The 16,662-nt window shown below is 38.3% G+C and overlaps 1 protein-coding gene across 5 annotated transcripts in view; it reads right to left on the minus strand.

Moving 5' to 3' along the window:
• Positions 1-16,662, minus strand: part of LOC149147539 (folylpolyglutamate synthase-like) — a 592,546-nt gene that overhangs the window by 447,563 nt on the left and 128,321 nt on the right. For all 5 annotated transcript variants that reach the window (XR_016262194.1, XR_016262193.1, XR_016262192.1 and 2 more), the window contains exon 3: positions 11,717-11,782. Coding sequence is in view for 2 of the 5 variants with exons in the window: in XM_089437869.1 (XP_089293995.1) it covers positions 11,717-11,782 (66 nt within the window). In the remaining 3 variants the exon portion in view is untranslated. The remainder of the gene's footprint in view (positions 1-11,716; positions 11,783-16,662) is intronic.

A 16,662-nucleotide genomic window follows, 5' to 3' on the forward strand; every position in this document is an offset into this window, starting at 1 on the left:
CGTTGAGAACGTTGAGGAGACTGCGTGTGCAACTTTATGCAACGGATCGATTTCTTGGCATATTGATTTCGATTTTGCTGTTCAACGCAGGGATTTGAGACTGCGCTACATGAGAAAGGGAGACGTTCTTACTGTTGGCGGGATACCTTTGAAGGCGGATAGAATTTCTGAGCGTTTGCAGGTTTGGAACTTCTTCGATGGCAAGATGAGATTGTATTTGCGGGTCAGCAAAGGAGTCGACGTTATGCAAGGAGGGCAGCACGTTAAGAAAGAAAAAAGGTGATGACGTCTGCGGAATCCTTGACGGACAGAGAGAAAAACTGCGATCTGGAAATGAGCTGACAAGGCCACGGATCAATGCGTATTTTGGAGAGAGCTCAACGGCAGGGTCCACAAACTGGCCCGCATTCAATAGAAATCGATTCAAAAGACTGCGTTAACCATACTTCTGTTTGCTTGTTGTGCAGGTCAGCGAAGGAAGCCGCGGGTCAATTTCTTGGGCGTAGGCTGGAAAGCTGACGGAAACTGTGCTCAGTAAAACAACCTTCTCTCTCTCTCTCTGTTGTTTGATGGAAGCAGTGGATCGATTGCGTGAAAAAAAAGGCCGCAGCAATGAGGAGCAGAATATTGGAGAACCAACGTATGGCTGCTTGGATGAATAAAACCGTTTATGTATGGCTATGTTTGCTGATGAGAGAGAGAGAGGTGGCCTGAAGGAGCTTCGATGAGATGGTAGCAGGATGAGAATAATAGTGTTTGAAATCCAGTAGCTTGATCACAAAATTTTCAATCTTTCCCGCTCCAGAAACCCTGAAGAATTTCTCAAAACCCTGTACCTGCAACCTATAATAACAGAAAACCCAGAAATAAAATATGCCAGAGACAAAACCCTAAAGCCAACTAAATAATTACAGTATTTACAGATCTAAGGCTCTTTAGTAGCCAGATTGATCAATAATCACAGTAATATTATCAGAATTTAATTGAAATGTAAAACGCTTCAGAAAACCCTGCATGCATTCATAAAAAAAGAAAAATTTGAATGATAAGCCCAGGATCAAGAACTGGCTGGGCTCTTTCAGAAAACACAACCCGAGAGTTGGCTGGTTCAGCCGAGAACTTCCCCTAACGCCTGGTAATCTGAAAAAAGGATTTGTTGCGCAGCTTAAAATCAACCATCAACATAGAAGGAGAAAACAATAGTAAACCCCCGATCAAATGGAGATACCTGCCACTATATTTCAGAATCTAAACTATCATTCAAACCCCAAAGATCAGACAAGATACATGTGCCTAGATCAATCTTCATTAAGCTATCATTAATGGCTAAAAATAAAATTATGCAGAAAAAATAGAACAATCTTATAGCATTTTCAGAAGAGTAACACCAGCAAGATTTTTAACCCCAAAGTCTTCTTTATTGCACAAAAAATGAACTACAAGAGAGCTTCTTCAGCACCAGACTCACAGATCTTCTATCTTTCAAATGACCCCTAGCACCCTATTTAAAGGAAAAATTCCCAATGGCTAGTTCGAGTGATCCATGTTGAAATGATCTCGAACGTCGATGAGAATCAAGATATCTCTTAATCTCATCCGTCGAATTAGTTAATTCATTAAAAAATGAAAATTTGCATTTATTTACTCAAAAATATTATTTTATTATTTTTTGGGTTTTTGCTTTATTTATTTATTTATTTATTTATTTTTTTTATTTTTTATTTTTATTTATTTATTTATTTATTTATTTATTTTATTTTTTTTTTATTTTTTAATTAAATGGATCCTCGAATTAGCCTTTGGAAAAAACACCTAGGACCTAGGACTTAAGACTTAAAACTTATGAAGGGATTAAAACATTTTCTAACCCTCAAGACACTTTACATCATGACTTTTACAACTTTACATCTTAAGGGGAAAAACCCATTTGACATAGACCCTCATAAACCACCCAATTCTGCGACATACTATAATCTAGCAAATTAACACACTAGGATTCTCCTAAGATTCTAATGACAAAATCCATTCCGACTTTGGGGTTAGGCTGAAGGAAAACTCTGCCGATCATGGATCCGTGAGACGAAAAACCTTCCGGAACGTAGATTATCACTTAGAAAATTAGGTCCACCTAGGCAATTTACATACATGACTCATATCTGCTAAGATTATTTACAATTTATACATGCAGACTGGGTTTACAACATAAATTGATCAAGCTGTTGATGACTGCAGAATGGCACGGACATGTCAATCAAGCGCTATCCCTTTTGCGAAGAAAAGGGGGTGTACTGCTATGGGAAGTCGACACATAATGGTCAACAGGAGCAGCATTGGAGCAGCAGTGAGGAGCTTCTTGGGCAGCCATTGGAGCAGCAGTGAGGAGCTTCTTGGGCAGCCATTGGAGCAGCAGTGAGGAGCATCTTGGGCATCCATTCATTGAGGAGTTGGTTTGTTGGAGCAGCATTGAGGAGGTGGTTTGTGCCTAGAGGTATTTTTTTTCACTTCTAAAATATGGTTTTTCTTATTTATCTTTTGTGCAAATGTGGTAATTGAAAAGAGTCTTTTTGTAAAAGAAATGAATATTGAAGCAATGTTATTTTTTTTGTTTTCATTTTCAGATTTTTTTTTCTTTTCATTTCCAAGTCAAAAGATGGCTCCTAGAGTGAAAGTTGTTGCTTGGGCATATGCTAAAATGGTTGATAATCAAATGGATTGCAAATTTTTCCATAGAAAAATTGAGGGTCCTAGGGGCATTCATAGGCTGAAACAACACTTGGCTGGTATTAGAGGCCAAATTACTCCATGTGAATCACCACAAATTGGGGACATTAGGAAGGAGTTGTTAAATATCTTTGAGACGCTTCAGGAAGAAAAAGCTAGGCAAAAAGAAATAGAGGCTGAAATTGGGAGGAAGAAAAGTATGCAACAAATGATGGCTACCAACCCCCATTTTGATTTTGAGGGCTCTTCATCTATCCCTTGTACTAATGCATCCAACCCCTTCCACTATGTTCCTCCCTCTTTGGAGTCCATGCAAGAAAAAAAGGGTAAGGGTAAAATAAAAAAGAAAGGTGATATGAATATCAAAAATTATTTCCCTGTCACACCCCCTCTCCATTAGATGCACATGGTCCTCAAGCTAGTAGAAGTCATATGCAACCCACTTTAGATGACCATTGGAAGAAAGAATTGAGGGAGACTGCTTGTGATTACATAGCTAGATGGTGGTATGATAATGAAAAAGAAGGGTGATATGAATATCAAAACTTATTTCACCATCACACCCCCTCTCCATCAAATGCACATGGTCCTCAAGCTAGTAGAAGTCATATGCAACCCACTTTAGATGACCATTGGAAGAAAGAATTGAGAGAGACTGCTTGTGATTACATAGCTAGATGGTGGTATGATGTTGATATCCCCTTCAATGCTTTCCGTTCACCATATTATGACCCTATGTTTGATGCCATATTTGTTGTTGGAAAGGGCTTCAAAGGCCCTACTATGCATGAGTTAAGGGGTTCTCATTTGCAAAAAGAAATTTCCTCCATTGACGAGTATTTGAAAGATTTCAAAAACTCGAGCAAAAACAAGATGTACCATCATGTCAGATGGATGGACTAATTAAAGGAACCATACCATCATAAACTTTCTTATATTTTGCCCACAGGGAACCATGTTTCTAAATTCAGTTGATGCATCTGATAGGGTGAAAGATGGACAATTGTTGTTTCAGCTATTGGATGAGGTTGTTGAGGAGGTGGGGGTGGCTAATGTTGTTCAAATCATCACAGATAATGCCTCTAATTATGTTCTTGTTGGTGAACTGTTAGAGGAAAAACACAAAACCATCTTTTGGACCCCATGTGTTGCACATTACATAGACCTCATGCTTGAGGATATTGGCAAATTAGATTGGGTCAAGAACACTGTAGATCATGCCAAAAGCATAACAAAATGTATCTACAATCATTCATGGATTTTGATCCTGATGAGGAGACACATAGGGGGCAGGGATATTATTAGGCCTGCCATCACTAGATTTGCAACTCATTTTTTGACATTGCAATCTATGCTTTCCCAACATAGAAACTTGCAAAAGATGTTTTCTAGTGATGAATGGAATGAAAGTCAGTGGCCTCACAAACAAGATGGCAAAGATTTGAAAAAGAAAGTTAATGAAGAAATATTTTGGAAAAAGGCAGCAGAGATTGTGAAGGTTGTTGAACCACTGGTTAAGGTGTTGTGGTTGGTGGATGGGGAAAGATTGGCTATGGGCTTCATTTATGAGGCTATGGATCAAGCAAAGGAGCAAATAAAGACAGCATACAAAGATAGAGTGGCTAAGTATGGGCCTATTTGGACAATCATTGATGAAAGATGGAACAATCAACTCCATTGCCCTATACATGTAGCTAGGTATTTTTTGTACCCAAGGTATCATTAAAAAGCTCTGGAGGCAGGAGCTTTGGGTGGGGATGTTAAAGATGGACTCATTTACTGCATTGATTGCATGATCCCTATGGAGAGTGATCACCTGGAGATACACTGACAGGTTACTTGTTTCAACTTTCAACAAAGCCACGGGTACCTTTGGCAAGAACCTAGCAAAGATTGCAAGGGAAGCAGATGAGCCAGGTAAAAAAAAAAAATCAATTTTCAAATTCTTATTTTGTTAAATTGTTTATAATCTAGGAAACCGGATTCGTCCTAAACCCCCTGCGAATCCCGAATCCGGCGAATCCGACACGATTCGGTCCGGATTCGTGTCCAAATCACAGGACACGTCGTGTCCGAGGGCGTGTCGCGATTTTCAGGGGCGTGTCGCGATTTTAGGACACTTGTCCGGTTTCCAGGACTCGCTAAGCTCAGCGCGGGTATGAAAAGGGCGTGTTTGCTCATTAATATTTTCATTTGGTAAGTGATTTGTGTTGTTGCAGCGAGTAGAGCATTTTGGCAGCTTCATAATCAAGTCTAGGCCCTAGTATTGAGATGCTATTCATGGTAATGTTAAATTCTTATAGTAAAAGTGACATTCTCCTTAATCTTCATTTTCATCCTTTTACTTAAATTTTTAACATTACCATGAAATGACTCAGGATGTTTGAGAGTGGTTCCGGCCTCATTGGATTTCATATGGAGAAAGTAGAATTTTAGATTTCATTCAAAATCCAGCAGACTTATCAGTTTTTCAGGATTTTAGGATTGGGGGATTGCAATGTTTCCATTGAATTTTTTCATGTATTAGGGTATGGAACTCGTATTTAATCAAGAGCACCAAACCAAGAGCTTCTGAATATGTCGCTCCCGCTCCCGTTTTCGCTCCCGCTCCCAAGGAACACTGTTCTTGATGATATGGGTCTGGACACCATTGTTGAGTTGGCATTGGCCAACATGGATCTCAATGATCCAGTGCTAGAGCCTGTTAGATTTGATCACTTAGAGGGGTCAGCCTCCATACCAGCAGATGCAAAGGCGACTATGGATACAGGGGAGGAGGAGGATGTAGAGGAGAGCAGTGGGGACCATGATGATGGGGACAGTGATGCTGATTCTGATGCTGATTGATGCCTTGAGGTTTGTATATCTGTAGTTGTTTTATATTTTCTATTTCTATTTGCCATTGGCATTGCACCAACACTACCTATGTAACACATTTTGATTTGATGACTTAATGAGAAAACTATAGTTGTCAGTGTGTTTATCTTACTATCTTGTAGTTGTAAGTTGTCTTTCAGTTATGAATTATGAATCATGATTTAAATTTTTAATAGATTTATCATTTATGTGACCAGTACCACTGACATTTATTTGAATTTCGTATGTACTATGCATGCTAATAGCTATAGATGAAGATCTATGTTTGAAATCAATAAATTTGTATCATTAATTAAAATTTGTGTAAGAAATATGATAATATCTAATTTTTAATATATATATATATATATATATTTTAATAAAATAATATATAACATGTCATATATATATATATATATATATATATATATAGATATATATATATTTTTTTAAATATATATTATATATATATATATATATATATATTAATAAAATAATATATAACATGTCCTAACGTGTCCTGTTCCGGGGGGTCAGCGTGTCCCGAATCCGACACCACGAATCCCGAATCCTACGTGTCCTGAATCCCCGTGTCAGGTGACTTAGTTTATAATATGAAAGTTGGATATAATTTGTTGAGCTAACTCATTACACTACCATGTTTTTTGCAGCACAATGGTGGGAGACTTTTGGTAGCCATTGTCCTCAATTGCAGAAGTTTGCAATTCGTATTTTGAGTCAAACTTGCAGTGCTACTAGGAGTGAGTGTAATTGGTCTGTCTTTAAAAGGATTCACACGAAGAAAAGAAACCGTTTGGATCAAAAACAGTTAAATGATCTAGTCTATGTCCAATACAACCTCCGGCTCAGACGCAACCAATTGCTGAACAAAAGGCCTGATTCAAATCCCATTGTGTTGGAAGATATTGATCCAACATCAGATTGGGTAATGTAGAGTCATCCAGCAAAGTTTGATTCTGATCAGGATCTTTATTTGGATTTACAGAAAGAGGTATTGCTTGAACAAAATGTTCAATTGAATGCAAATACACTTGTACCAACCTCACGCCCAGCCCCAAGTCCTCCAATCGTAGGCGCTTCCTCTGCTCAACCACGACGGAAGCGCATATCTCGTCTATCTCAGTGTGCAGCCCGCTAGTGCTACCACTTCTACAGTTGCAGTTGAAGATGATGATGAGGAGGAGCCATGGGTTTCCCTCTCTGATCCTAATTCAGAGTCTGAGCCAGATGATGTTGGCTCCTCTAGCAGTAGCCAGTAGTACTAGTGACTAGTGATGTTTCACAGTTTACTTTTGTTGTAGAGGCCATTTCTAGCCTCCTTGATTATGTGTTTTTGTTTTGATCTCTATATCATCATTCATGTATGTATTGGACAGTGCACTGGGTGCCATTTTGATATAATGGATATATTCATGAGCCTACTTTGATCATATGTTGTCTTTTCTCTATATTCTAAAGCTTTGTGTTTAGAAACATGAATGAAAATCTTTAAAATTATGTTCTTTTATTAAAAAAAAATATTTAATGTATTTTTTACAATGATCGAGTCATTGAAATCAAACCGACTGAGTCAATATCGAGTCGGAGTCAGAGTCAGAGCCAACCCTCAGCCGTTTCCGAACCGGAGTCAGAGTCAGAGCCAACCCTCAGCCGTGTTGACCACTACCGATCAACCGCCCATAGCATTACACCCCCTTTTTTCTTTGCAAAAAGGGGTAGCGCTTGATCGACATGTCCGTGCCATTCTGCAGTCATCAACAGCTTGATCAATTTATGTTGTAAACCCAGTCTGCATGTATAAATCGTAAATAATCTTAGCAAATATGAGTCATGTCTGTAAAGTGCCTAGGTGGACCTAATTTTCTAAGTGATAATCTACGTTCCGGAAGGTTTTTTGTCTCACCGATCCATGATCAGCAGAGTTTTCCTTCAGCCTAACCCCAAAGCCGGAATGGATTTTGTCATTAGAATTTTAGGAGAATCCTAGTGTGTTAATCTGCTAGATTATAGTTGTGTCGCAGAACTGGGTGGTTTATGAGGGTCTATGTCAAATGGGTTTTCCCCCTTGAGATGTAAATTTGTGAAAGTCATGATCCAAAGTGTCTTGAGGGTTAGAAAATGTTTTAATCCCCTCATAAGTCCTAAGTCCTAGGTCCTAGGTGATTTTTCCAAAGGCTAAGTTCGAGGATCCATTTAAAAATAAATAAATAATAATTAAAAAATAAAAAATATAATAAATTTTAAAAAATAAATAAAAAATAATAAAAATTAAAAACAATAAAATAAAACAAAAACCCTAAAAATAATAAACTAATAATATTTTTGAGTAAATAAATGCACATTTTCATTTTTTTAATGAATTAACTAATTCGACGGATGAGATTAAGAGATTTCTTGATTCTCATCGACAGTCGAGATCATTTCGACATGGATCACTCGAACTAGCCGTTGGGATCTTTTCCTTTAAATAGGGTGCTAGAGGTCATTTGAGATCATACGATCTGTGAGTCTTGTGCTGAAGAAGCTCTCTTGTAGTTCATTTTTTTTTGTTCAATAAAGAAGATTTTGGGGTTAAAAATCTTGCTGGTGTTACTCTTCTGAAAATGTTGTAAGATTGTTCTATTTCTTCTGCATAATTTTATTTTCAGCCATTAATGATAGCTTAATGAAGATTGATCTAGGCACAGGTATCTTGTCTGATCTTTGAGGTTTGAATGATAGTTTAGATTCCGAAATATATTGGCAAGTATCTCCATTTGATCGGGGTTTCACTATTGTTTTCTCCTTCTATGTTGATGGTTGATTTTAAGCTGTGCAGGAAATCCTTTTTTCAGATTACTGGGCGTTAGGGGAAGTTCTCGGCTGAACCAGCCAACTCCCGGGTTGTGTTTTCTGAAAGAGCCCAGCCAGTTCTTGATCCCGGGCTTATCATTCGAAATATATTTTTTATGAATGCATGCAGGGTTTTCTGAAGCATTTTACATTAAAATTAAATTCTGATAATATTACTGTTGTTATTGCTAAATCTGGCTGTTAAAGGGTCAAAATCTATAAATTACTCAACAGATCTGGGGTTTCAAATTTTGCTTTATACACAGATTTTATTAGGGTTTTATTTTCTTTTAATTGCAGGTACAGGGTTTTGAGAAATTCTTCAGGGTTGCTGGAGCGGGAAGGATTGAAAATTTTGTGATCAAGTTACTGGATTTCAAATACTATTACTCTCATCCTGCTGCCATATCTCCAACGCTGCTTCAGGCCGGCTCTTTTTTTCTCGTCAGCAAACGCAGCCATATATAAGCAATCCTAGCCATCCAAGTCCAAAAAAAAGTCCCTGTTATTAAGCTGGAACCCTCATCGTTTTGATCTGAGAAGACGCCCCGACGCAATCCTTTTCAAGTTCGATCAGCACAGCTGCATAAATTTACTCGATTGTCCTTGGTCCGTCAGCCCTGTCGTTGAGGTTTCTCAGAACTGCGTGGTTTTGTCAGCGCAAATATGCCCTTCTCCACCTGTAATTCCACTGCGTAACTTTCTATTCTCTGTCGACGGAGCAAACTGCTAAACGAGTTGGCATTACGACTGAGGCATTTCCCGTGGGCTGGCACGCAGCGTTTCGTTTTGCCTCTGGTCATGTCTGCAAGCTTTCCCTCCCGTAGTTGATCCCTATCACCGCCGTCTGGTGCCTGAAGCCGCAAACCTGCGAAGTTATAAAGGGTGTTGATCGAACTGTTCTATTCACGCCATTACGAAAGCAGCTATTCTCTGGTTTCAATGTGATCAGCTTTTTCTTCCACTGACGGGTTTTCACCGAAATCATCCGCCATCATTTCGCTGCCCAGTCCCACGATTCACAATCCGATGCTCCTCATTCGTTTCGTATTTCCTTGCCGTCGAACATCCTCTCATCCTGCCCCACTTGCAAACTCTCAAATTTTTTTTCTGTCCGCCGTAGAAGGTTTACCACCGACGAGAGGAACGATTTTATTTTCTTTACGCAGGCCTATTCCCTTCATTACGCAGACGGTAATATTGATCCAAGTTTTGAATAGGTATGGCGTTAGTTTTAGATTAAATCATTTTTTACTTTTCATGCTTTAGGTTTTAACTTAAATAAAAAAAAAAAAAAATCATTTTTTTTGTTTTAGATTTTATATGACGTTTAGGTTATTTAAATTTTAGATTAGTCTAGATTTTTAGTGTTAGTTTTAGTGTCTAGTTTTTTCTTTATAAAAATAAAAAAAACTTTTCTCCTTTTAGTTAGAATTTGGATTTAGAATAATCTTTTAATTTTTGATTTTAATAGTTTTGTTTTAGTTTAGGAGTTAAATTTTTTAATTTAGCTTAGTTTAATAGTTTAAATTTTATTATTTAAAAAAAAAAAGTTGGAAAATTTTTTGCCAGATTTAGTCTTGGCTCGGAGACTTAGCGCGTTTTATTTTTTCCTGCTGAGGCTAAAATTTTTGATGTGGAATAAATGTTCATCATTTTAAGCGAGTCTGCACATGAATGATCATTTTGAAGATTAGCAGCATGAATATGATATCTGGTTAATGTTCATAATTGCGTGGTTTAAGGCATTTATCTTTCGAAATTTTTAATCGCTGGATATCGTCCTTAATCTTTAATTATTCTAAGAACATTGTGGTTTTACTGGATATCTTGCATTGTTCGATTTATTTGATGATAAATGATTGTTGTTCATGGTTTATATTTCTACAACATCTAGCAAGTAATCGTTTAAACATCAATCCCACAAGGCACTGGTCTTTTAACTTAACAAAATCAATTTAGTGCTTGCTCCTTCGTGTCTCCCAACCCAACTGGTTCACAGTTGGTTTTCATCATTTCATAGGGTCTACCCCCCTTAGCCGCGGGAGATAGGCTTAAACGGAGAGATCGGGGATCAGGGTGACAACCCCCGGTCTGAGCGTTGTCGTGTCAATTTGTGCGACAACAAGCCGTTTCCGAACCGCAGTCAGAGTTTTAAAACATTGCAGCAAGAGCCCTCCAAAGTTCAATGTTTGCTATTTGAATCCATATCTGCTTAAGGCCTCAAAGCAGCAGATGTAGAGGAATTAACAACTGAATGACGAAAATGGATAGAAATTCTTGCATATCCACATCAGGTTGTCAGCTTCAACCCCTGTCCTAATGCAAGCAAATTTCCTTGCTTGAGAATGGGGATCAAGGAATTCCAAAGTTGGAAAAGAAGCCATGTATTAGCTTTGATGTTTTTTTATGGAGCCTCAAAAGGAAACCCAAGGGTGGCAGGAGCGGGAGGGGTGATTCTTTGCCCCAAAGAACAATCAGCGATTAGATATGTTTGGGGTATGGGTGCATCAACTAACAAGTAGGTTGAATTTTTAGCTCTATGGAAAGGTCTAGAGCTCGCTATAAGCAAAGGCATAAGGAGAATGACAATCTTAGGGATATGTTCAACTAACAAGTATGCCCAGGATGAGAATACTTACAAAGGTACAAACTCTAACAGTGGGGAGGATATATTTGAGCCTATTTTATGTTGTATTTTCAATTAATTAACTTTTGACCCTAAGAAGCCCCTTCATAGTGACTGATGACTCCTTTGACGTGCCTTCCTCTATTCCCGCCCCCCAACACTCAACTTTATCGTCTAGCTCCAAGGCAGCTTGGCATCGTCTATTTGTACTTGTCATAGCTTTGTTTTCAACACTTTCTAAGTACTTTTGTACTTCTTTTAGCTGCATACTTAGATCTCTGTCTCCTTTTCATAGAATAGCAATAGGAAATTTTTTATACTGGATGTACTTTTCGGGTCCCATAGACCTACTTGTTGTGGTCAATCATTGAATATTTGTAAAAATATTTTGCTTATCGTTTCTAAATATAGAAAATTGTTGATAGCACATTCAACCATAGATGGCACAGATCTAAAAGTAGGTAGCTTAATATTGATGGAACTTGGCTACCCTCAATAAAGGGAAAGATTATTAGCACTTTAAAGAAATATTTCTCATTACAATAGAACAAGACAAACAAGATTTGCAATGTGATAATAACTTTAAAGTTTTCTTGTTCCTACTTTTCATAAACATTACTGGATGCATTAGAAATAATTAATGATAAGTAGGTTTACCTTTCCTTTAGTTCCAGCAACATGGATAACCTTGAGCTGCGATAAAGAATCCTCTAACTCTAGTATCTAAAGACAAATAAAAGGAATAAACATGCATTAAAATATGACTAGATTGCATGAAATCATGAGATAAAGTGAACAAAACTGTTATGAGACTCAAAAATAAGCATCAAGAATACAGTGATACTGAAATTCAGATAGAGCTTCTTGCCTCTCTAAGACATAAAATGAAACTATTGAAGGAAGAACGTGCAATAGGGCTATACTGTATGAAAAGTAATACGCATTTGATATAGTGACAGACAAGTGGATTTGTGTCCCTTGTGATGAGAATACAATATGAATTTCATGTTAAGTTTCTATGAAATTAGCATCAATCATACTTGAATGTTATGATAAGACATTCTGCTTACCTTATAATGCTTTATGTCCTAGTTGTAATCTTCATGATATGGATCATTTCCTGATCTGTTTATTGTAATTGTGCAAGGATGATATGAAAGAAAAAGAAAGAAAGTATAATAATGTCTAGAAATGACCAAAATAGGTTTATGGGACTAGAAAGTGCAGCATGTAATACTGGCAATATGGAAGTGCCAAAGGTATCTCCTAGATTAATATGTGATTAGTTAAAAAGCTATAATCAACTAGTAGGGGCATTGAGCTGTACATACATTGCTTTGTCACAAAGCAGTAGACAGGTTTAAACCTCATCTAATTTTTGCCAAACACATCTAAGCATTTTACAAATATTTGCAATGATCTTTTCCTCTTCTTCTTGCACAAGCTGTATTCTGTAAGCAATGAGATTCTGAAGAAACTATAGTCCCCCTTTGGAAATGGATGTCTATATCTATCTATCAATCCTCTATATTTCATGTACTTATGAAAAGGGAGTTTTTGTGGCAGGAAAGTGAGTTCCTAATAGCAGTGCAAGAGACCATTCATTCTGTTAAGCAGCAAAAGCCAAGTGGAATGCTTTGAAGTTGAAAATTTCAAAAGCCTATGACAGATTATAGTGGGGCTTTCTCAAAGAGGTTCTTTTAAGATTTGGGTTCTCATAAAAATGGACTGATTTGGTGTGTGATTGCTTCCCTTTTACTTCATTTGCAGTCCTAGTTAATGATGGCTCCTGTTAGCATCAGAATTCTGTCCCAGTGTTTCGAGATTATGTCTGGAGGCCATCCAAGATAGAGTACAGATGAAGGAGACTGAACATAAGTAATCAATGCCGTAAAAAATTGACAGCAAGAAGAATGAATATGAAAGAATACATTTAATGAAGTGAGATCTGCCATGAGAGTTTGCTGGTAAATAGTTAGTTTGATATATATGTGAAAAGACACACTCAGAAATTAACCTACAATTCAGAAATCTCTTGTAGAAATTTGTAATGTCCCTTTTTATTATTTCGTCAATATATTAAGGATTTACTTCGGCAACATTATTTTCATGTATTCCATCCAGGAATACAACAAAATTACCAGCAAATAATGCAACCCAGAAATTAAATTTTCAAACATTTCTTCATTCCATAATTCGCTGAAATAATTTAGCAATAAACCCACAGATAATTAACTGCAAAATCCAGCTGCTTCATTAATGTAATATTGAGGATTATACATCAAATACGAAACCTGGCAGATAAGCAGGAATAACTCAGTCTGCTCCAAATCCTCCTCTGGCTGGACTCCTAACTAAAAGTGAAGCTCAAGTTGGAGATCTGGATGATCCCCACTCCAATCCATAGATCTGCTCCAGATCTGCTCACCACTGATGCTGATGAAGCTCCATGAGATTTTTGGCTGAAACCTCCTCAATAGTGAGTTGGGGTTTTGTCCAGCACACCAAAAAAACCCAAGGGTTTTCGTCCTGGGACTCTCTGAAAGCCGAGAACCATGTTCCCAAACCTTTCCAACAGAAAAATCTCCAAATCCAAGATATGCCCAAATGAATTGCTCCCCATTCTTATAAAGACTTGATGGATCTCTGTAATCTTCTAGAAGCACTTATTTATTATTTTATTTCCATTCTAGAAGCTCCTCCCCTTGCACTTTTATTTTATTTTTATTCTAAAGGCTTCACCTTTTTATTTTAATTAATTGACTTTTTATTTTATTTAAGTCACTTTTTAATCCTGGAAATGGTAAATCTGCCTCTACGATCTCTCTGGCCACTAAAAGTCACTTTTCATCCTCCCACTCTGTAGATCTCTTCATTCTGGTTCCAACGAGCTATTACACTAAGGTGTTTCTCCAAATAATCCTTCCCAAATAACACCTTTAGCGTATTTAATTAACATATGTTGATAATATCCCTGTTTTACAAGAATCGTCAGAATACAACGGAACCAAGAACAAACTATGTGAAACAGACCCTAATGATGAAATACAGTAAGTGAACCCCATTAGACCCCATAAAACTCCTCCAAAACCATCCGAGCCCACTAATGATGTAATCTCACTCCAATGACCTGACTAACACCAACCTTGAAATCCACCCTAACTGCATAAGGAAACCAGAAAATGGGAACATTACAAATCATCATGCCCAATGTTGCAGGAAGCGCCCCCCCCCCCCCCCCCCGGATCCTAGGCCCGAAGCACGCCCCGTACGGAAGCGCCCAGGAAGCGCCCCCGGAAGCGCGCTTCCGAAAATGGCGAAGCGCGCTTCCGAAATTTTTAGACGCTTCCTGGAAATTTGGAAGCGTTGGCGCTTCCGAAGCGCCGAAGCGCGCTTCGTACGGCGCTTCCCAGACGCTTCCCAGGCGCTTCCCAGACGCTTCCAGAAAAGCTTCCGGAAAAGCATTTAGAAAATCGTTTTTTTTTTCAATTTTTTTTTAAATTTTAGGTGAGTTTGCTTGTTGGGGGTGGGTCCACCTTGGGTTAGGGTGACAAATGAAAGCAAAAAAAAATATAAATATAGCAGATGCTCCCTCATCTGGTCCCTTGGTTCCTAGGTTCCATGGTTCAACACCAACAGCAGGGGGTTCTTCTTCATCAGTTTCAGTGCCACGACTTCCAGAGGCACCATCTTCTTCATTGCCACCACGTGGAGGCCCGCCACCACGTTCTATTCGTGGTGGAAGGAGGAGAGATTAGTAGATATATTCACAATCTACTACTTTTTGTCATAGATTACTCATTAGACTTGTAGACTTGTGAATTTGAATTTTGAACCTTTTTGGCTTGGCGGTGACCAAGTGACATATTTTGTAAACATTATTATTTGAATTTTGGACATGACAAATGTTGACAGTTGCTCACTTGCTAGATAAATCATAATATGCTCTATGTTTTATGTTTTATAATATGCTTAAATGTTTTATGTTTTATAATATGCTTAAAAATTTGATGTATGTTTGTAATAGCTAGAATATAGATGATTGTTGTACATACTAGTAACTACAATGGAATCATGGATGCCATATCTATCTTGATTTATGCAAAAATATGCATGTTTTCATGTCTTCTACAATTAATTTGGTATTTGGGATGTTTGTTTTGAGTATAAATGCAAAAAAATATAAAAAATATATATATATATAGCAGACGCTTCCGCGGACGCTTCGCTTCCTAGATTTTTGGAAAATGACGCTTTCGCTTCCGCTTCCGCGCTTCCGCTTCGCTCCCGCTTCGTGCAACATTGATCATGCCCCAAGATTGCTTTCCCTCAAGCAATCTGCATCTGTCCACTGTAGACGCATCTGTACATCGATACCAAGATCCCATATAAACCATTGTGCCACATCATGCATCTGGGCTATCCAATCATGAATGGATCCCTCAATACCTTGATCCCAATGTCACCTTGGCCACCCATCATTGCCCATGTTTAAGACCTCCTACAGTGTTATGCCCTAACTATGGATGATGCTCCATAAATTATCTGCTCAGTAGGATACCAACTCATAATCTCTCGCCAATCCATTCTCTGGCATGGATCTCGTGCATAAATATCCACACAAGAAACAATCCTACCACGTTGACGTTACACCACTTTGATTCTATCTAGGATGCTTCTAAACTTTTGGCCTGTCGCTCAATCCTGACTCCTAACCAACCCGAAAAACCTATCTAGAAGGTTGCGCCTGGTCAACCCATAAAGTCCAACTAGAAAACTCTGCCCCTCTCTCTCCAATGTATAGAGGTGGACTGATAATGCCATAAGCCATATCAATGTACTCCTGAAGAGGGCCGCTCTGAAACTCCCAAGTATTCTCCTCTTGTTGCCTCGCTAAGTACTTTAGATGTTCCCCAATACTGGAAAGCTTGGCAGTGGTCTTGGGATGCCTAACTCCAAGGACCTCAAGCTCACTGATTTGTTGCAAGATAATGTCTTGAAGTATCTGGCCCATCTTCCTCATCACCATAAGATCTATCCCGAGATGCTCAATCTTCCCCTAGCAACTAATATCTTGAAGTCCTATAATCCTACTAGATATCTCTGCATCTATTCGCACCTCATCAAGGGCTGGCCCCAAAGATGGATGTTCAACTCCTTCGACCATGGCTCCAACTTGAGCCTTCAACTGACTCTCCCGAGATGACTCATCATGCACATTATGTATGTCATGCTCCTCCTCATGTCCATGCACCTCTGAGTGCTCTTCTCATTGTTCGTCTTCATACATGGGATCCATCTACTGGTCACTGTTATTGTCATCTTCACATGATTGCTCATACTCCTCAAGAGCATTCTCATGAAAATCAATGGACTCAACTATGGAAGAACCCATCTCATCAGAATCATCAAAAGGAATCTCCTCTTGTTCTACCCCAATCATCTCCACCATTTTACCCAAGCATGAATGATTAGGCTCCCAAGGTCCCTTGCAGCTGAAGCAAATATTTTTCCTCCTTAATTCATTCTTGTTGCTTGTTTGAACCTTTGCATCTTCATTTTCACCAACACTAGATGGACAAATTTGCATCCTCATTAGTTTC

The sequence above is a fragment of the Pinus tabuliformis genome, chromosome 9 (genome assembly GCF_031772625.1).
Source record: "Pinus tabuliformis cultivar Carrire ecotype Pingquan chromosome 9, CPIR1, whole genome shotgun sequence".
In the NCBI taxonomy this organism is placed as follows: Eukaryota; Viridiplantae; Streptophyta; class Pinopsida; order Pinales; family Pinaceae; genus Pinus; species Pinus tabuliformis.